Genomic DNA, 21,792 nt, shown 5'->3' on the forward strand with positions numbered 1-21,792 from the left:
AAATTGGATGCTTATCTTGCTGGGATCCTATGACCCCAGCTGACTTCCTGCCCTTTGGGCAAGGGGCTGGACTCGATGATCTTCCGAGGTCCCTTCCAGCCCTAATGTCTATGAAATCTATGAAATTATTGCATTTACTAGGAAAAATCTCTTGAAATTCTATTGTAAAATCCCAGGTTAGAACCCTTGCAACAAATATTTTGTGAAAACTGTTATTAGTAAGAAAAGTATGTACTTGGCACTACTGTTCAGTATTTGTTCACTATTTGGAACATGCTGTAGATCAGGGGTTTTCAACCTTTTTCGATCATTGTAGCACCAGGTGATCAAACATGAAGGAGTGTACCTCTAGACACTGAGTGTGCATGTGTTGTGCAGCCAGACACTGAGCAGGGGGGAGGAGGTGGGCATGGTATGTGGCTGGATGCAGAGTGGTGGCAGCCAGCTTGTGCAAGCTTTCCCTCAGCCCACTCTGCTGCTGTTGCCCCCGCTCCCCCCACCACATCTGGCCATGTGCCTCTGTAGGGTGGGGGAAGCTAGCATGTGGCAGCTACCCAGGCATACCTCCTAGGGCAGGGGTGGGCAAAATATGGCCTGCCAAGCACTTCCCTCCAGCCTGTGGAGCCCCTTCAAAAACCCACATAACAGTGGCTGCCTCTCTCAAAGCCTCTGGCAGCAACAGCTGCTGGCTACAGCACCTCGGGCTGTTTCCTTGGGTTCTGAGTGTGAGGCAACCAACCCTGACCTCAGCTTGCCCCAACTGGCCTCACCCCACCCCTGGCTCAGGCCATGTTTTCAGCTTGAGAGGGGCAGGGAGGCTGGGCCAGAACCTGTGGCACCAGTGAGGGGAAACAGTGTCTGGGCCAGCTTCTGCTTTGCAGCATGGGACTGGAAAGGGCCCTGCCCTGCAGGTAAGCCCAGGAAAGAGCTTGCTGGGCAGGCTTTCCCCATGCTGTGCCACTTGGGCTGTGCAGGGTCAGGCTAGCACCGGGGAGGGGAAGCAGCAGCTAGACTGCAGCTCTGGCCCAGTCAGCATGAGGGAGGAGGTGGCGATGGAGCAGTGTGCTGCTTAGGACAGGATGAGCCTAGCTAGAGCAGCAGGGGCTCAGTTGTATTTTCTCCCTGCCTGCACTGGTCAGTTCCACGTGGCGCACAGTTCTGCTGCCATTCACCCCATCCCCAGCAGTACATGGGAAGCTGGTTTCAGCCACATGCTGCTCCAGATGGGACAGACCTGGCCGGGTCTGCACCAGCCAGAAAAGGTGGCATGCAGCTGAAGTCTGCTCCTCCATTCTGCTGGGGACAGGAGGAGCCCAGCTGGGTCTGCACTGGCCAGCAGAAGCGGTGGCGGAGCTTTGTACTGCTCGGGACAGGATGAGCCCGGCAGGAGCAGCAAAGGCTCAGCTGTACTTTCCCCCTGACTGCTGTGTGCTGCTGTCCCAGTGTGTGGCTCAGGACTGGATGAGCCCAGCCAGAGCAGCAGGGGTTCAGCAGCACTTTCTCCCTTCCTGCACTGGTCAGTCACAAGTGGCACACAGCTCCACTGCCACTTCTACTAGCCAGTGAACCCAGTCCATCTGGAGCAGCATGTGGCTGAAGTGAGTTTCCCATGTGCTACTGGGGGTGGGAGGAGCCTGGCCAGGTTGGCACCAGCCAGCAAAATAAGTGGTGGAGCCATGTCCTGATCGTGACTGGACAAGCCTGGCCAGAGCAGCAGGGGCTCAGCTGCACTTTCCCCCTGCCTGTACCAGTCAGTCCAGAGTGGCGCACACAGCTCTGCCTCCACTTCTGCTGGCTGGTGGTGACCTGGCCTGGCTCCTCCCATCCCCAGCAGCACATGGGAAGCCTGCTTCAGCTACATGCTACTTGGAATGGGATGGGACAGGCCCAGCTGGGTGTTCACTGGCCAGCAAAAGTGGTGGTGGAGCTGTGCGCTGCTCAGGACTGACCAGTGCAGGCAGGGGGGAAGTGCAGCTGAGCCCCTACCGCTCCGGCTGGGCTCATCCAGTCCCAAGCCACACACTGCTCCACTGACACTTCTGCTCCCATCCCCAGCAGAACATGGGAAGCTGACTACAGCTGCATGCCGCTTTTCATGGCTGGTGCAGACCTGGCTGGGTCCATCCCATCTGAAGCAGCATGTGGCTGAAGTTAGCTTCCCCTGTGTTGCTGGAGATGGGGCCAGCCCAACTGGGTTGGCGCTGGCCAGCAGAAGCGGCAGAGGAGCCTCCTCTTGGGACCAGCTGGCATGGGTAGGGGGAAAATGCAGTGGCATCTGGAAAAGCCACTACTTGATAGGGGAGGGGAGGGGATGGGAAGGGCCCCACCAGGGAGGGAAAACTGGCTGAGCCCCCTGTGGTTTGGGACAGGAGGGGGTCCTACAGCACCAGAGGTGAGGGGACCTGGGCCTGGGCTGCCTTCTGCTGTGCAGGGGAGGGGGGCTGGGATGGGTCAAGGCCAGGTCATGCTGGCACCAATGATATGGGGGGTTGGCCAGCTTTTGATGCCTGGGGCCTGATGGGGTGGGCTGGGTTCTTGCTTGTGGGAAGGGTCTGGTGACCAGTACTGGTCAGGGGAAGGAAAGCTGGGGCAGGATGTTAGAGGAGTGACAACATGGTAAGTTGTGCAAGGGGAGGGATTTCTGGTGGCAAAGGTCAGGGGGTGGGACTTCCGGTCCCAAGATTGTGACCAGGGGCTGGAGTATCTGAAGGGACAGGGCTACCCATGTGGCCTTTAACAGCTCATGGAGCAGCCCTCTGCCTGAAATAATTTCCTGCCCCTGTCCTAGGGCCTGATCTAGTACTCTTGGGGGTACTTATACCCTCAGTTGACAACTGTAGATTATCATCAATACCAGGGTGTAGTGTGTGTAGACTGACTTTAACTACAATGCACTCTTAAGCTGCTTAACATTTTAACTGTGGATAAAGTCTGAACTTTCTTTCTTGTATTATAATACTAATCAAATAAAAGTCTTACTAGACAACCAGGAAGACTATAAGGGATCTGGAACTGTTCAGCCTGAGGAAGAGAAGACGGAGGGGGGTGGAGACTGGGGGGAAAAACTGTCCACCGGGATGCCCCAAGGGAGGACAAGGAGCAATAACCATAAACTGTTTCAGGTTGGATACAAGGAAAAACTTCTTTGTGGTAAGAGTGACCACAATCTGGAATAGATTTCCCAGGGCGGTCGTGCAGTCCCCAACCCTGCAAGTCATCAAGAGGAGACTGGACAGACACCTGGCTGGGATTACTTGATCTCAGCCGTAGCCCTGCCTAGAGCAGAGGGATTGGACTCTATAGTCTTCTGAGGTCTCTTCCAGTCCTTAATTTCTATGATTCTATGACTGCAATTCATTTTTTTTTATTATTATTATTATTTTTTTTTTTTTTTTTTTTTTTTAAAGCAAAGCCTTCTGTACCACACTTTCTAAACACCACTCTTGCTAAAGTTAGAGATTCAACTTCTTTTGCTTTTGTATATGGTGTAAAAGTACTTATTTCTCAATCCCACTAAAGGAAAAGTTACTGTAAAACATGGAGGATATATAGAAACTATTGAAAAGTGTATTGCAGTTGTTAGCTAGGGCAGTGGTCTCCAAAGTGGTGTGTGTGCACCCCAGGGGGTGCACAAGACAATCCATTAGGGTGCAGGAAGAAAATATTAGAACTTCTATTTATATTTTATTTATCTAAAAAAAATATGGCAGAAATTAAGCTTTACTAATTTTTAAAATATGGATTGCCACTGGTGCCTTTGCTTGGTCTGTATATCAGACAGTCACGTGTCACGTATGGTACAAGGTATCCTGAGGGAGGAGTGGGAGTTCCACAACGCAGTGGGGTTGACAGTGGCGCCCTCACTTGTTTGTTCACTTTCAGCATATTGTGACATATATTGGGGGGTGCGTGCTCAAAATTTTTATTGACGGATGCAAGATCAAAAAAGTTTGGAAACCACTGAGCTAGGGCACCATGTAATCCTTAAAAGCAGTGAGCCCCACCCCCTAGGGTGCTGTAATACAGACACTACTGCTAGTGGCAGAAGCTAGTTCAGACTATCCTGTGCATGCTTCTGCTGCCTTAGGACACTGGTCAGCCTGCAGCAGCCTTTCCTGATCCAGCCCCCCCCACCCACCTCCTGGAGCCAAGAGCACAGGACAGCATCTGCTGCTAGGAAAGGCCAAAGTAAAAGAACAGAATGAGTCAGTGCCTGCCTGCTTTAGGCTTATCACAGCCCTAATGCAGGAGTGTGTGCCCATGCCACAGTCCTTCCCCACATGACTGTACAACTGATGCACAGGGCACTTCTTTCTTGAAGGAGCAACACGCAGTGGGAAAGTACTGAGGGGAGCAGAGGCAGCACCCAACAGTGGTTCTCAACCAGGGATGCTGTTACTTTCAGAATAGTGGTAGAGGCGGGCCCTGAGAACCACTGGTATATTAAAAAAGGAATGGTGTGGTTATGGCATCTTGTTACAGCTTGAAGTTCAAGCTTTACCCTAGGTTCAAGCCAAATACACTATGCCCCAGAAGCTAAGAGCCATCTTGGAACCTAATTCCTAAAATAACAAAATCAAGTTGATCTACCTCTGCTCAGCAGCAGGCTGACCCTGAAAATGGAAGCGCCAATAGTCCTAAGATATTTAAGTTTTTAGCCACTTAAGCACCAGCTGCTTGGCTACAATGAGTAGGATTTCTTCTGTAGTTTCATAATTACTAGGGACTGGAAGGGACTTGACAGATCATCAGGTGCAGCCCCTGCCCTTGCACTTGGGCAGGAAAGGCTGCTGCGATCAGATGACACCAGCAAGATAGGCAAGATGCTTTTTGAAGATTGCTAGGGTAGATGATTGTACCACCGCTGAGGGGAGCCTGTTCCAAGCTCTCTGCACTCTACTTGTAAAGTTTTTCCTTGTGTCTTATCCTGAAGACATCTTCAACTGGTTTGTGCCCTTTATTTCTTGTCCTCTTCTGGGTGGCCTTAGTGATTAGATGCTCCCTCAAGCCCCGATTGTATGCCCCTAATATACTTACGGGCTGCTAACAAATCTGTGGCCCCCCCAGCCTGTTTTTTCTTCCCAGGCTGAACAGTCCCAAGCCCTTCAGCCGCTCCTTGTATGACTTGGGCTCCAGGCCTCTAACTGTGTATGGCCCTCTTCTGGACTCTCTCAAGCTTCTCCATATCCTTCTTGAAGTGCAGCACCTAGAACTGGATGCAGTACTCCACCAAGGCCAAGTGGAGCAGGAGGATGACATCCTTTGCCTTGCTCGAGGTATCTCTGGATGCATGCCAGCATTTGATTAGCTCTGCCACCTACAGCATTGCATTGGTAGCTCATATTTACTTTGTTGTCAGTCATGACACCCTAGTCTTCGTCAGTTGTGGTGCTAGCAAGCTGAGGCACTGCTGAGCCTGTAAGGGTATTGCAGATTATTTCTCCCCAGATAGAGCACTGTCATTTAATACAGAAAAATGTACATCAGGTTGAGGTTTGCCTACCTCACAAGCCTGACCAGGTCAGCCTGTATTGCCAATGTGTCTTAAAGTGTGACCACACTCCCCACCATAGTTGGGTGTCATCAGTAAATTTTGCCAGTTTCTTTCTTTATAATACCCAAATCAAAATTGGTGCTGAACATGTTAAAGAGCACTGATCTGAGTTGATTAATGTTAAAAAACAAGCCAAGATCTCCTCCCTGTGAGATACTAGTACAACCTCCATCTGCTCAATGGACTGTTCCTGTTTACAATTAGATTGATACCTATCAGTTAGTTAACCAGTATTTAATGTGTTCCTTGCTGAATTTGTATCTAAGGTCTCTTCATCAACATATTGTATCAAGGCAAATGCCTCACAAAAACATGTGCATCATAATAGCTGCATCTTGCTTTGCTAGAGAATAAGAAGAGCCACATTCTTAACAGGAAACTGTTGCTATCTATACACAAACCTTAGATAAAGAGTTCTCTTGAGCTGCATCATTTTGGTCTGAGCTTATGATTTGCCAGACAGAAATTTCTCCTCCCAACACTGGATGATGGGGCATGCTTTGAGGATCTATCAGAATTTCAAAGGGCACCATGGGATGTTTCCAGGAGGCAGGAGTAAAAATTTCCCAAGGTTCTTCTTGGCCAAAAGTCCCTAAAAGGGGAGGAAAAATATATGAGAATGAGAGGCATGTGTATTATGCTTCAACATGCACAGCCATAGACCTGTACAGAAGTTAACAGGTTGCAACTAGAGCTGGTCAAGAGTTTTCTAACAGATGTTTTTCTTTGGGAAAATGCTCATTTGATACAAATCAAGATGGTGCATCTCCATTTCAATAAAGCTTTGGTTGGCAAAGATTGGATGGCTTCAGAAGGGGATAGCCAATAGCTTGGTAGTCACGTTACTACCAGAACCTGAGAGACCTAGGTTCAAGGCCCTACTGTACTTGATCTCTGTTCTCATAAATAATTATGTAGAAAAAGAAGAACATCTCCAATAAGAGAGACTGAGAGAAGCTGATTGTTGAGCCAGCAGACAATCCAAACACCAGACAATGCAAGACTGAACTTAGCTCTTACATTAAGAAATGAATACTTTTCCCACCAGATCCTGATCTGCCTGTGTGCACATGCCTTTGTTTCATTAAAACCCTCCCAAGGTGAGAGGGGTGGTGGAAAAGCCATTTCTGCTGAGCTTTTAAGGCTTGATTCTCTTGGAAAATTTTCCTTTGTTGTACGTACAAACCTTTGCTGCTGGGAAGAATTTTTTTAAAACAAATTTAGCCAAGAAAGAGTCCTTGCTGAAATTCTAATTCATCCCCACACTAAATTAGCTCTTTTTCTGGTTGCTAACTGTCAGAAGCTTTTATTCCATGAGGGCCTGATTCAGTGCCTACTGAGATCACAACCAGAACTTCTCTCTTTATGCTAGTATGTGTCAGAGAAGATAAAATGATAGTGTGGTCATGTTAAATGGTAGACAGTGAGGTGGAAATCTAGAATCACTTGTTGCCAGCTTTGGCCATCTTTAAGGGGAAGGTGGGTCTATGCCAAGCTACAGCAGTGCTCATTATGGCTGTGCAAAGCTTTGGGTGCCAATTCAATTCAGAGGCGATTTGGCCTGATTCAGTGGCCAAATTTCCAAATCTGAATCGAATTGGGACCAATAAACGGGTCCAAATTGATTTGGAGCTCTCCAAATCTTCAGAAAATATTTGGGGAGCTTCGATGATTTGGGCAGTCCCTACCCGCTGCAGCAGGGAGCTGGAGCTGGATTCGGAACTGGTAAGTAGGGGGCAGGACTATGGGGCAGCACCTAGTGAGTGGGCTTTTTTTGAAAGCCCCGGGAGCTGGGATGGGTGGGGAGCCATGGGGGCAGGAGCGGGGGGACCACAGGGATGGGGCCTGGCAACATCACTCCTTCATTCACCAGTTCCTTCATCTTCTATCTTGCCTGTATTTCAATTGCACCAAGTAACCTCACTATCTAAGCTACCTAAGCAGTTTTCACTGGTCATGGAAAGCAAAGCAACCCTGGATCTGTTGGCTGCATCTCTGGTTTCGGTCAAGGGAGCCATACATGTTCCTAGGTCCAGTATAGGTCAGCATCCACCTTGTGCTCTATCCTTTATATTCTATTCTTCAAACCTTCCTCTTCTGGAAGTGCCAGCATTTCCACAAGAGGAAGCATCTTTCATCAGGAGTCCCCTCAGCGAACCATCCTCTGGACAAACAGACGGAACGGGGTTGATGTAGCCTACTGCCTCTAAAGGTACTACTTTCCCCTCCATTTCTGTTTCTTTCTTGTTTCTACACACATGAATCGGTGCATCTGGCTATATCTTTGAGGTGCCTACTCCAAATGCCCCTAATGTACCCTTTTTCAGGGGTCTTTGTCATAAGATTTTTGCTTAGACAAGGTCTCTCATATTTCACATCACCATCATGCTTTGAAAGCTTTGATTTGGTGGTAAGCCAGGACTGCTACCAAAACAAGGCCCTTCTGTTCGGATTTACAGCGACCCTAGGAATCTTCACCAAGCTCCTAACAATGGTGGCAGTCCACCTAAGAAAGAAAAAACACTATCTGGGTATTGAAGGACTGAACTTCCAAATCATTGTGTCCTTGTTCTCTTGACATTACAATAAACACCCCAATGTCAAACCTGATCCCAGTTTCAGAAACTGAAATTTATAGGTCTCACACTATACTTTATGCTGACCAGAGCCTGTCTTCCTCAAGAGTAATTCCAGTCCTTATTGGACATTGTTACACAAGTCAAGGACAATCTGACAATCTGTCAGGATTTGCTTATCCATCTAAGAGACGTGGTCTCCTACACTTATGTGATGCTGCATGCCAGACTACACCTCAGATATGCAGCCATTGTATAATGCCTCTGTTTCCAGGAAGATGTATGGACAAGGAGTTAGCCATTCCTCTGCTAGCTGGGTCATTGCTTGGGATCCTGTTTCTCTCTTCCTGAGATTAGGAGTTGTGATTAAGAGTTGGAAGGTGCACATGAAAAACCTTCAAGGACAAGGTCTTTGGCTTTCAAAGGCTAAGAAGCTGCTACTGAACATTTTGGAATTTAAGGTAGTCCACAGCACTAGCCAGGTGTTCGTGGGTCATAATCTGGATTTATGTGCTACAATATGACCACCATCGTTACTGTCACACGCACACCATAATGGTGGCATTGATGCGCGAGGCACCAAGATGGCGAGCCCTGCCCTTCTTCCCCACAACCATCACAAAAGGGTAAAACAAACGCTGCCATACCGTTAGTTTTGTTATCAGAGCGTCACCAACATAGGTGAGGTCAGCTAGTCTGCAACGACAAATAAGGCCGGGACACAGAACCCTGAGAGGTGATAGGTGAAAACAGCCAGCTCACTGCTGAGTGTGTCACCTGAGTGATTACAAGGGAGCGCACAGCCACACCCAAGTGAGGTTGTTCATCACCCGCTTTGATTATCACAAGGGATGCTAGCCTGATCACCTAGCTTTCGCCTCCCATTCGCGATTAGCAACTGCTGAACACCGCTTCATTGCCAGCCCCAACGTGATTAGCAATCTACTTCTCTGCATCTTGTTTCTCTCCTCAACGCTCACTGTGAGTAAATAAACCTTTACCTTCAACTCATCTCCGTCTCCGTGACTATCGCCTCACCTCCAGTCTCTTTGGGCGACGTGAGCTGGACTCGCGTTAACTGTCCCGTAGAGAGCTAATCGGCCCTTCTAGCCCCGCTGTTCCGGTCCCTTGCACGGCGATCGGACAGCAGCGTGACAACTACTACAGTGTTTGACAAACTGATAGAGGAATGAAAGCTTCCCTTCTGTACTAAACAGCAATCAGTTCTGCACTTTTCGGATTTTCAAAATACCTGAAAGGACAACCTTAGAAGGCACCACAAATGGATGATCAAAGACAAATATCTTCATGATTATTTTCTTGGACTGGGACCATCTGGAGATCAAGTTTTTTCTAACAGGAAGGCTCTGCTGCAGGGCAGGACTCAACCTGAGTTCACTGTCCAACAACAGGGAGGATGCAGAAAATAGAGGTACTGATGATGGATCTTTTCTATATAATGCTTTAACTGGACAAGGTTTCCCTGTTGACAGACTCCAAGTTGTCATGGAATTTCACCCAATTCAGATTCACTTACAAGTCATCTTCCCAAAACTTCTCTGTTCAAAAGCTAAAGCACATCTCCATATTTTTGATGTGAGGACAGCCTTATTTTTTTAACCTGCACAGGACTAATCCATTCCAGAAATCTCCATTGCTATTTGTTCCACAGCAAAAAGCTCAGAAGATGCCATCATTTCTCCCCCAAAGACTAACTACCTCAAACTGTGCTATTTGGTCACTGAAGTAAATTGATCAGAGCTCATTCCACCAGAGCCCAAGTGAATTTGATAGCCTTTCTTTTAAATGCAAAGCAGCTACCTGGAGCTTCATGCCCACCTGCATCTAGCACTGTGGTCAGCAAAGCCTCCTAAGGGATGTCAGTGTTTGGCAAAACTATATTGATTGTGTGTATCAATGATAATCCATCTCTATGTGGAGCAGGCAATTTGGAGTGACTTATAGCAGAATATGTATAGGTGCAAGCACTCAAAGGTAAGAAAGGAAAAGTAATTTTACATCCTCTGAAGAGAGAAAGAGAAGTTACTATAGTAACTGGAGGGGTTTTTTTTTTGCAGTGCATTGTCCATAAATACATTCCCTCAACTCCCATACTTCTCCTTCCCTTAAGGTGCACTCTGGGATTTCTGGCATTCTGCCTTTAAGAGGCAACTGAAGAGCAGGAAGTGCACTACTCTATGTTCTCAGCACAGCCAACAAGAAAAGGCAGGGTGCTTGCATACCATACCAGTACTGCTAGGGTAAAAACTTTTCCCAGCCCAAATGTTTAAGGCACATGTGCACCCCAAATGGATTGCAGATGGACAGCACACCTCAAAGAATTCAAGTCGTTGGTAAATAAGTTCTCAGTCCTTCAGAGTGCTAATGGGGGACACAACAAAAACAAACCAACTATGATTTACTGGAAGAGGAATTGCATCATTTTGACCCAGTATCTGCATAGCTCATGCATTTCAGCAGTACTTCTTGGCACTTATCTATTAGCATGGCTTTTTGGCACTTTAGACCAGCTGAAGCATGCAAGCTATACAGATGCTGGGCAAGCCAGGTCAAACTTATGCATTTCCTCTTCAGGGCATGTACTGCATTTGTGCAGGGGTGCTGAGCTGAAAGTAAAGCTCTGGGGTTTTTTTTCCTTTCCTCCTGTGTCTGTAGCACCCTGTTATTTCTCCTATATGCAACTGCTACTCAATTCCCATAGTCATTAAAAGCAACATCATAGCCATCCTAATACTATATATAATTTCACTTACCAATGTACTCTCCATCCAGACTCCACAGACGAACTGTACAATCTACAGAACAGGACAACAGCACTTTTTCTTCCTCAATAACTTCTAATCTAACAGAAGACATAATCAGAATAAGTATGCCTAAACAATTGTGTATATTTAAAAAAGTACTACAGTTGCACACCACTTCTGTTTTTTGTCATTAAAAACCTATTGTATCACAAATAACTGACAAGTGGTTACTTATGACAATGACAAAGTTTAAACATGAAATGTTGCTTCAGTGCCATTAAACTTGAAAGAAGTCCAGATAAGGAAATATCTGACATAGCAGATTTCCAATAACACCCAAATGCCATAAATTGGACTTCCTATTATTTGAAAAGTAATCACTATACAGGAACATCTTGTAAATGTAGAGAATGGATTAGGGATCTTGGTCCATGAGTGAGGCTCCTATGGATTGCACAGTATAAAGAAATTAACCTAATTGTATTTATACAGAAAACATTTGTTTGCAGCTGTAAGCATTTTTTTTTGCTATGTAATTTACACTGTTCAAATTGGATAGGAAAATACTTACGATACAACCATTTTTACATGTGCTCTCCAGTGGTTCACATCTACAGCAACATTTAAAAATAAATCTGTATTACACGTCATTTATAATACACAGATATATATTAGCACAAAAACACTGAGTGTCAATTCAGATAGGAAATATTATGTACAGGCCAAGCACAAAATCTGTGTAGCAAGAAAACTGAAGGACATCCTTGCCTGGTCTACAGCATTTTTTTTTAAAGTGCAACAAGGGGTTAAGGGGTTTTTTTGAAAACATTTTGCAAACAGTTCATTTTCTATTACTACACAGCTTCCACTAAAACGCACAGGTGCAAGTATTACTAAATAAAATCCTTTGGGCTGTGCTCTGCTCCTACCTCCTATTGAGTTCAAGTTAGAATGCATCTGTGTCAGCAATCGGCATGTCAGTATTTGCCTGCTGAAATTAATTTTATGTTCTTACTTTTTTTTTTGCTTTAGAAAGCTATGGGGGGAAATTATGACTAGAAAACACACTTCATTACAAGAATAATCTAAACATGAGGAAGAACTATTAATAAACAGAACTTATGAAAAGGGGTTTGTTTTTAATCCCTTTACCAAGGTCATGTATGCTCCTACACCCAGGCACTAAATAATCTGTATATGTAACAATTTATGTGGGCACACAAAGGTTTTCTGCATACGTCAAAACCCAATCCACAACACATACATTTTGGTGGTCCTTGCTCTGGATCCCCAAGGGCATAATCCTTTACATTGTAGACACACACGTATCCACTCTCGTCTGCTGCATAAAGAAATGAATCATCGGCAGTGACAGCAATGCTGCTGGTCTGGGATTTCACTCTAGACTGGGACCAACATTAATGCAGGCTGGATTGTTAGCTAATAATTCACACTGGATGATAATGTACTATTGATCATTTTAATACTAATAAATTACAAAGGAAATAAATTACAACATACAGATGGCTATAATAAATCCAAAAGAGCAAATATATAGTTCTCAAACAAGCCACATTTCTTCTCCTATAGAGACAGTTTAATCAAACTCCGAGAACTGTGCCAAACCTAGTTCTACATAAGCTTGCAAACACCATTAGCCAAACTTACAGGTATAAAACTCGCTGCAAGTGGAACTGCACTGAACAAACTCCAGAAGTTAAGAGAACCTGAAAAAAACCAAACAAAATGGGCAAAAATATTTCTTAAAAGCAATTTTAAAAGGTTATTAGGAAAATACACATACAGGGGCTGAATTCAGACAGTGAGGCAAACATTTTAAAAAGGCCATGGAGAATTTAGAGGAGGTCCAGGAGGCACATGACAAAAGACAAACCATTCAAAAACAGGTAGAAAGAAGTGTAGGCACTATCAGCTTGCAGAAAAGGGGAGAGAGGATATGGTAGCAGTCTTCAAATACTTGAAGGGGTGCCATCAAGGTGGAAAATACTTTCTCTTGCTGCAGCGGAGGTCATGGACCGATGGTTTGAAGTTTCAGCAAAGTCAGTTTATATTTGATATCCAGAAAAACTTCTTCATTATTAGAACCATGAGACAGAGGAATAAACTGCCTAGGGAAGTTGTGGATTCTATCACTGGAGGTGTTCAAGAAGAGGTTAGACAGCCACTGGTCAGGGATGCTCCAGGTGTAGATATGCCTATGTTCTATGATGGGTATTTCCCATGCTTATGGGCTTTGCTGGTTGCCACGGGGGGGCCACTGATACATACCAGGGTTTGAGGGTGTTTTTGTTTTGTTACAACCAGCTTTCTTAGACTCCTTTCACCCTCATACTAGCCTCCCAGGGGATCCTGGCCATCAGTTTCCTGAGTAAGTGGAAGTCTGCTTTCATTTCCACTGTGAAGTCCAGGGTCCTTAATCTGCTGCTCTTCTTCTTTTCTTTCCTCAGGATCCTGAACTCAATCACTTTGTGGTCACTGCTGCCCAAGTTGCCATCCACTACTACATTCCCTACCAAGTCTTCCCTGTTTCTGAGCAGCAAGTCAAAAAGAGTATGGCTCCTAGTTGGCTTCTCCAACATCAGGGAGTTGGCCCTAGTGCTCTCCAAAAACTTTCTGGATTGCCCATGCACTGCTGTATTGCCCTCCCAGCAGATGTCAGAGTAATCTGAAGTCCTACATGAGAACCAGGTCTTGTGATGTAGAAACTTCTGCTAGCTGTTTAAAGGAAGTCTCACCCACCTCATCCTCCTTGTGGATGAGGAAGATGTGGAAACTTTCTTCTGGTTTTGTTTTTTTTTCTTCTGGGGGTGGGGAGGGGCAGGGCTTGGTTTTCTTTTCTTTAAAGCCTTCCTCAGAGGCAGTGGATGTTGGCTGCAGCCACTGGCAACGCGTAGGGGGTACATGCGGGTGCACGTGCACCCCCTAAGATTGGCAGTGCACCCCCTGTGAAAACCACCGGCCAACACTGCCAGTGGCACCTGCAGGCAGACGCTACTAACCACCAGCACCTTCAGCATATGTGGGCGGTCCCCAGTTACCACTGGCTGCCACTGCCACTTCCACCACTGCTGGCAGTATCTGCAGGTGGTCACCATGACACCCCAGCCTCAAGGGATGCGGCATTCATGGCTACAGCCAAGGCTGGGGATTTTGGACTGTGTGCCAGTGCTCCTGCTGGGACTTAAAGCCAGAGTTTTCTGTCTAGAGGGTTTTGCCCTTATGCTCAGGGTTAGACCAGGTACCACACATAGGGTCATGAAGGAATTTTACCCCATGGTCAGATTGGTATGGACTGCGGGGGTTTGCCTTCCTCTAGCAAGGGAGATGGCCCTCTTCCTGGGATCTCTTAAACATATATTAACAACCTCTGCAACAGCAGGACATGGTCCCTCTCCTTCACCTGTGGCAAGTTAGGTTATTATGTCTTGAGTTGCATCAGGAGTGACTGTAGTTTCATTAACAGGTTAGACAATGGATTTGTATGGGATGGTTTGGATACGGATGAGCCTGCCTCAGGCAGGGGGTTGGACTAGACTGCTGGAGGTCCCTTCCAGCTCTACGGGCACTTTTACATGTGCTCTGGGGTGAGATAGTGGAGGTTGCTTTAATTAGACTGGCTCCAAGAGCCAGTCTAATTAAAGTGCTGCAGCAACTCATGTATCAGCATCGCCATGCTTCAAAATGGTGGTGTGGGTGTCTGAACTAAAGCTCATTCAACCTGCACCACCCCCACCACCATTTTGAAGTATGGAGGCACTACTGCACAAGACACAGGAGGATGCTGGAGCGCATTAATTACCACACCCCAGCAGACTCATAACTACAGTGTGTCAGAGCAGCCTCTGTGCTTGTGTACAGGCACCCTCTGATTCTATGATCTTTAATTGGGTTTCTGAACCACTCCTAGCCCACAAGGCAGTTTCTAGAGGCCTGTGACTACTTCGCTGTTCACGTAATTATGCCTCTGCCTTCTCATTTCCAGCTATACATGGATACTTGATTTTAATTCAGGACTTTTCCAATATTACTTTTCCATATAAATGATTACTGTAATTGCCTGCAATTACAAAAGGGATAGGAGACATCAATTAAACCAGTGGGGGGGCAACCTTTTGGCATGCTGCAAACCCCTACACCTTCCCTGAGTGCCCTTTCCCCTGCCTGATCTGCTGCTCTGCTTTTCACTCCTTGCCCTATCTGCTACTGTGCTGCCTGTTCCCTCATCAATCTGCTGCCTGCCATACAGAAAGGCTGTCCATGCCACAGGTTGGCCACCCTGACTTAGACGTTCCTTATGAGAAAAAGGTATAAAAGAGAATCTGATCATAGACTTCTCTTCAGTTCTACTCCCAGACAGACCCCTGGCACTGGGATTTCTGCAGAGGTCCTCATGGTTATGCTGCACAATACAACTGCAGCCAATACCAACAGATCTAGAGTAATGGGATCTAAAGAGAAAGCTGCTTTACTGTCTCCAGCTGAAACACCCACTGGAACTAAAAGGGGATTTGTTATGATGCTAAACCAGGGAATAATCATCTTTTGACTTTTTTCTGGAAAACTAATATAGTCTATTCAAAATAAAACCCAAAAAAGGAATCATTTGCGAAAACCTTATCCCTGGGAGCTGCACCACACTGCAGCATGAACTACAGTTCTTGATTCCTACCTTGAGGCCCATTGGAAATGAGAGATGCTGCTGCACATCCTAACTTCACTGTGCGAGTCCTCAAAAATATGACATGTTTAACACTTAGGTCTACAGCTGGGGATGGAGAGAGATTAAGATTTAAGCAAGCTTACAAAGAACAAATGAATCTTATTAAACATCCCTCAATTGCTCTCCAGTTGATGGATAAATTCACAACAAATAGGATTATGTTGTATCAGCAAGTTGCTCCTCCCACTTCCCACTCCCACGGTATTTAGAGTTGCAGCTATTGCATTTGCACTTCTCACTTTCTCTAGGTTGATGTAATGTTCAACTTCATCCATTAACTGTCTGTGTTCCTTTTAAGAAATAGTTAAGCTCCCAGAATACTGATAATAAATATATCAGATGGTTTTTATTAAAGCTTGTAAGAAAAACCACAGATGGAAAAATATTCCATTGGAAAATGCATTTCCACTGAAATTCAGAGTTTTGAAAAATTGCATCTATTTTGATAAAATTTAGTTCTGGGGGGGGAAAAAAAAAGGAGAGAAGTTCTAACAAGTTGGAGTATCCCAGTTTGTCATTTATAGAATAAAGCATTCCAATCTTTTCTTTCAAAACAACTTTTCATTTTGCCAAGTTTAGAATGTATTATAAACATTTTAAATTATTTAACATTAACAAACCATTTGAACATATCTCTAGCATGAGACAATTTTTGAATTTTCTCTTGCAGACAATGTCAACTTCTTTGGAGGGGCAAGTGTAGGTGGGGGCGGGGGGTCTCAGTTCAAGCTGGAAACAAATGGTCTAAGAAGTGAGTGAACAGAGACAGCAAACAGGGCAGTTTGCAAGCAGTTCACTGGGAGAAAGAGGAGGAAGGGGAAGAGGAAGTGGAGCCAGGCACTCTGCTCCTGAAACGTAAGGGATGCAAGGTTGCCTGTGTATTTGGCAGCTGAGTGTGTGTTTCAGTACGTGCTCTGAGCAGCTGGGAGTGCTGATAGCTGGGCAATTGCTGCCTGTGCCTGACAAAAGCCCTAAAGGGGCTGATCGAGTCCAGACCCAGGAGGGTTTAAAAGGAGACTCCTCAAGCAACTGGGGCAGTAAACAGGGCAGTTTGCAAGTCAATTTGCCCCTCACCCTCTTTGAAGAGGAGCCTTTAAGACAAGGGCAAGCAAAATACAGACTTTGGACTGGATCCAGCTCACTGCGCAATTCCATCTGGCCTGCGGGGGCCCTGTAAGGGGAAGCACCATGACCACATAGGTGGGCTGCCCAGGGCAGGGGAGATACCATGATTTGGAAGGTGGTTGTCCCTGTTTAATTGTTGGAGTGATGGAGGTAGTGGAGCAGAATGAAGAGGCTAGGTTACTGGAGGAGGCAGTGAGGAAGCGAGCTTTGATTCTTGAAGAGTATGGACCAGCAAGTGCTTCATCTAAGATCCTGTTGGCTTCAACTTTGAAGAGTGTTTCTGGTGAGCTTTCTGATGGCATTGCTGAGGAGGAGGAGGTGGTTGGGGATTGGTCCACGGTGGGCCAAGGAGGCAAGGTGGTGTCTTCAGAGAGGAAGAAGAGTCATGATGTTGCTGGGTGAGAAGGTTCTAGAGAGGGGGCGGTCCCACTGCAGGAAGAGAGGCGGAGCTCTGCAGAGAGCAGTAAATCTGCACGGAAGGCCCCAGAACCTTCCTACTGTTTGTGGGAAGAAGGAGACCCGCGAAGAACGGTGAAGCTGCGTGTGAAAGCCACTCTGACCCCAGAAGGGGTAGAGGGGAAAACAACCATGCTGAGAGCAGACTTTATGACCAGGGTGCTTTTCAAGGACTTACATGTGAACCCTGAAGATTTAAGTTGCGTGGTGGCTTTTGATAACTTCCGCCACTGGAATATCACCTTCTGGAGGCAAGAGGCATACGCAGCCTTCTGGGCCCGGTACGCGGAAGTGGCAGACAAGGAGGACTTGTGGGATCTGCATTTTGAAGCTGGCCAGAAGGCACAGGAGAGAGTTTTATACTTTAAAATGTATTCAGATGACCTAGAGTTTGCAGATGTGAGAAGGTAGCTGGAGGGGCAAGTCGAAAAGATCCTCGATATTCAGCGCGTCCTGGACCAGTGGCAAATCTGGACTGGGGCATGGAGAGCCAGAGTCATCCTAGATGAAGACCCAAGACACCCCAGTGGGGTGAGACACCTGCCCTCTGTAGTGTCCATAGGGCCCCACTGCAGGTACATGACCTATCATGGCCAGCCAAAACTGTGTAGCAGGTATGGCTTGGCAGGGCACCTCACTGCCTTCTGTAGCCTGACAGTTTGCTACAGGTGTGGCAGCATGGGGCACCGAGCCAAAGCCTGCAAACAGGAAATGAAATGCACCATTTGTAGAAATGAGGGGCACCTGCAGCGCCGGTGCCCCCTGTCCTACGCAAACAAAGCACAAGAGTCTCACGCAGCAGAGGAGAGGGATAAAGAAAATCCAGAGGATGCGCAGTCCAGCAACTTGGATATGGACACCTTCATAGTGAAGGAAACACCAGAAGCGGAGCAGAAAGACGATGTGATCGAGGCGGCCAACCAGCTCTTCGAGTCAAGAGGAGAGGAACAGATGGAGGAGGAGCAGAGTGAGGCAGCGGGAGAAAGGGCACATGAATCTGACTCGGCAAGCATGGACTTGGATCTGCTTGGGGATAAGGGGAAAGAGCCTTCCCCTGCAAAAAGAAAGAAGAAACGGAGGGTTAAACCAAAGAAAAAGAGAATAGAGGAGGAAGGGGGAACGGTCCATGAGACAGAAGGAACTGCACTGGAAAAAGACAGGGGGAAGAGCAGGGAGCTGCCTGTGGAGGGACGAGAGGTTGAGGAATCTGGAAGGGCAGAAAGTTATGGCTTTCTGAGCCCAACCGCGATTAAACATCTGGCTAGGGCTACAGGGATGCGGAAAGTGGGGGAAGACACCTCAGAACCCAGTAGCGGCATAGATGATTTACGAGGCATATTTCTCTCTGGAAAATAGCTTTGATAGCATTGACCATAGCATCCTTAAATGTAAGAAGTTTACATGGGAGGCAGAGATGGTATTCAACGTATACCACCTTACAAGGCCTGGACACACAGGTGTTTGGCTTGCAGGAGTGCGGGATTCCCTGGAGGAGAAATTATAGATATCTGGAGAAGCACTGGGAGGTGGGACCATCGTGGTAGGGGGGTTCAAATGAGAATAAAGCGGCAGGAGTAGGGTTCCTGGAAAGGGAAGGGGGTTTGAAAATTAAAGACCAGCAGGTCCTGGAAGAAGGGCGACTGCAAAAGGCAGTGGTTGAGGTGGAGGGCGTCAAGGTGACTTTGTACAACGTCTAATGCCCCAGCCGAGAGAACGGAGAGGGTGCGCTTCTTCCGCAAAATGGGGATGTGTATGGGGGGTGGAGGACTGCAGATCATGATGGGGGATTTTAATTGCATACTTGAAGAGGGTGGGTGGATTGGGATAAGGCAGGGAGTTGGGATGGATAGTACAGGGAAGTGGCTGTGGGGGTGGATTGAAGATGAGGGGCTCCAGGATATTTGGGAAGGGACAGGAGTTTTTACTAGAGTGGATCCAGGTAGGCGGGGGCAAATCAAGGATTGATTTTGTGTTGATGTCGGAGGGGTTGGCAATCCACAATAAGCGACTGATAGACGTCAGCTTGTCAGATCATCATGTCCTGTGGGTGGAAGTGGGCATCAGTCAAGGGCTTAAACAGGGGAGAGGGGTCTGGAAATTAATGTGTCTTTACTGGATGACCCACAGGGATGCATTGCCTTTCAAAGGGTGTATCGCCAGTGGCAAACTTTACAGCCCTTTTTCCCCAACACAGTGGGACTGGTGGGTAGAAATCAAGAAGCGTGGGCAGGAGTGGTTCACTGGTGTGGGGAGAAAGCGAGCGTGGCAGAGGAAGAAGGAGCTAGCGCGCTTACAAGGGGAAGTTCAAAGATTGTGGGAAGAGCTGAAGAAGGGGTGAAGGGAGAATGGGAAAGGGCAAGAGGGGGAGTGCAAAATTGGTTCCAGACCAGGATGCAAGAACGGATGTTCCTGGTCAAGACGGAGTGGGTGGATGAGGGAGAGGAATGGGGCAGGTTTTTCACCTTGTGGGTGAGAAGGAAGAAGCGGGTGATGAGGGCGGTCCACATGGCCAATGGAGGGAGGGTGGAGGACGTGGATGGAGTATTGCGGGAGATGACTAGGTTTTACGGGCAGTTGTTTCGTAGGAAAGCGGTGAGGCGAGAACAACTGGAGGGACTGGTGGAGAGTTTGGAAGCAAAAGTGGGGGAAGAAGGGAGGCAGAGGCTGATAAAGGAATTGACAGAAACCGAGATGCTGGGGGTCTTGAGGACTATGCCATTAAAGACGACCCCAGGACGTGACGGGATCCCGGTGGAATTTTATGGGAAGTTTTGGGATTTAGTGAAGGGGGATCTCTTGGCCCTGTTTAAGGAAATTATGGATCGGGGTCGGGTAGGGGAGGGCTTTGCCCAGGGAGTTGTGGTATTGATCTATAAGAAAGGGGGATGGGAACACATCAAGAACTGGAGGCCAATCACCCTGCTGAATTCCGATTATAAATTATTCTCCAAGATCCTAGCGACAAGGATGGGAGAGGTGTTACCGTAGGTGCTGGGTGGGGAACAAATGTGCGTGGTGGCGGGGTGGCAGACGACACAAGCACACTGGATACTACGGGATATGCTGTCGTACATTACTGACCGGAAGTGGAACACGATAGTGGAGAGTCTCGACCTGCAAAAGGCGTATGACAGCATTGGGCACGAGTTTCTGTTTCAGGTTCTGGCAGGGATGGGGATGCTGGGGGAATTTGTGGGGTGGGTGTGGGCACTCTACGGGAGGGCAATGAGCAGGGTGCTGGTGAGGGGCTTCCTGGGAGAAGCCTTTGCAGTGGACTCGGGGGTGAGACAAGGGTGTCCGCTGTCGCCAGGGCTCTTTGTTTGTGCCATTGAACCTCTGGCACAGCAAATCAGAAGTGATAGGGTGATCAGCGGGGTTAGAGTGCCGAGGGGCGGGGAATTAAAAGTCCTCCTGTACATGGATGACGTGACATGCATGGTACGGGACGAGGTGTCCTTAGGAAGAGTGGTGAAGCATGCCAATGAGTTTGGGGAGGTATCTGGAGCAAGAGTGAATGTGGACAAGAGTGTAGTCCTGGCAGTTGGGAATTGGGGGGGGATTTGGGGAAATTTGGATTGAAGGTGGAAAGAGAGGAACTGAAAATACTGGGCATGTGAATGGATACCCAGGGGAAGGGGAAACGGGCTTGGGAAGTGTTAGAGGGGAGAGTAAACCAGATGGTGGGGTTATGGATCACACAGAGTTTATCATCAAGGGGTAAGGTGCAAGTGATCAAACAGTGCCTGTTGCCAATGATCTTGTACACGGCGATGGTGTACCCCCCCATCGTGGCTACAGGCCCGGCAGGTGCAGCGGGCATTATGCCTCTTTTTTGGGAGGGTGGGGGGAAGGGAGTGGAGACAGAGAAGGTGGCCAGGACAGAGTTATATAAGGAAGAAGGGCTGGGGAGATGGGATCTCCCCAACATAGAGATCTTTGTTTATGCGCACTTTTTAAAAGATGGTTGTGAGGGAAGTGAGGGGTGCACTGGGAATGGTTTCCAACTTCTGCATTTTCCTGGGGGGAAGACTCCTACAAAGGCTGGAACTGTTCAGGTGTGGGTGGCAGGTGAGGTGGGCTTGGCAAATGTCACTCCCTTATGCGCGCCTCGGATCCTTTGTTACGAGGGAAGGCTTGGCAGGGTTAGGGATCGAAGGGCTGGAATGGAAAGGGGAGCACGAGGAGCTGGCGTGGAGGGCCACGTGAAATGCACTGCCAGTGCAACAGGTGCTGCATCGATGGAGACTCTCACGGTCCCCCAAGTGTCCAAGAGAAATTTGTGCTGAGCCTGAGTTGGTGGCACATGCCTTGTGGGACTGTTTGTATGCACAAAAGGTGTGGGAGAAGGTAGCGACCTATTTGAAGGAGACAGGAAGGGAACTGAGATCACTATCGAAAGTGTTCTCTATGGGTTAACAGAGGGGACGGATGGGTCATGGGGTGTGAGGGTCTTTATCACATGCACCAAAGTAGCAATATGGAAAGTGTGTTCCCTGTTGGCACTAAAGGGCTCGTACTTTTCAACGTCAGAGTGTTTGCAGTTAGCAATGCACGAGCTGCACTTCTATAGAGGCA

General features: G+C 47.4%; 1 protein-coding gene across 1 annotated transcript in view; it reads right to left on the bottom strand.

The window, feature by feature from the left end:
• The window catches only part of LOC109306609 (WD repeat-containing protein 64-like), an 89,707-nt gene that overhangs the window by 4,725 nt on the left and 63,190 nt on the right, over positions 1 to 21,792 (bottom strand). Inside the window, exons 23-28 of the mRNA XM_019530114.1 lie at positions 15,586 to 15,681; positions 12,564 to 12,622; positions 12,160 to 12,301; positions 11,467 to 11,506; positions 10,905 to 10,993; positions 5,956 to 6,146 (exon numbers count right to left, since the gene is read on the bottom strand). Of these exons, the coding sequence (XP_019385659.1) occupies positions 5,956 to 6,146; positions 10,905 to 10,993; positions 11,467 to 11,506; positions 12,160 to 12,301; positions 12,564 to 12,622; positions 15,586 to 15,681 (617 nt within the window). The remainder of the gene's footprint in view (positions 1 to 5,955; positions 6,147 to 10,904; positions 10,994 to 11,466; positions 11,507 to 12,159; positions 12,302 to 12,563; positions 12,623 to 15,585; positions 15,682 to 21,792) is intronic.

Source organism: Crocodylus porosus, unplaced genomic scaffold (assembly GCF_001723895.1).
Source record: "Crocodylus porosus isolate Cpor-Errol unplaced genomic scaffold, CroPor_comp1, whole genome shotgun sequence".
Taxonomy (NCBI): Eukaryota; Metazoa; Chordata; order Crocodylia; family Crocodylidae; genus Crocodylus; species Crocodylus porosus.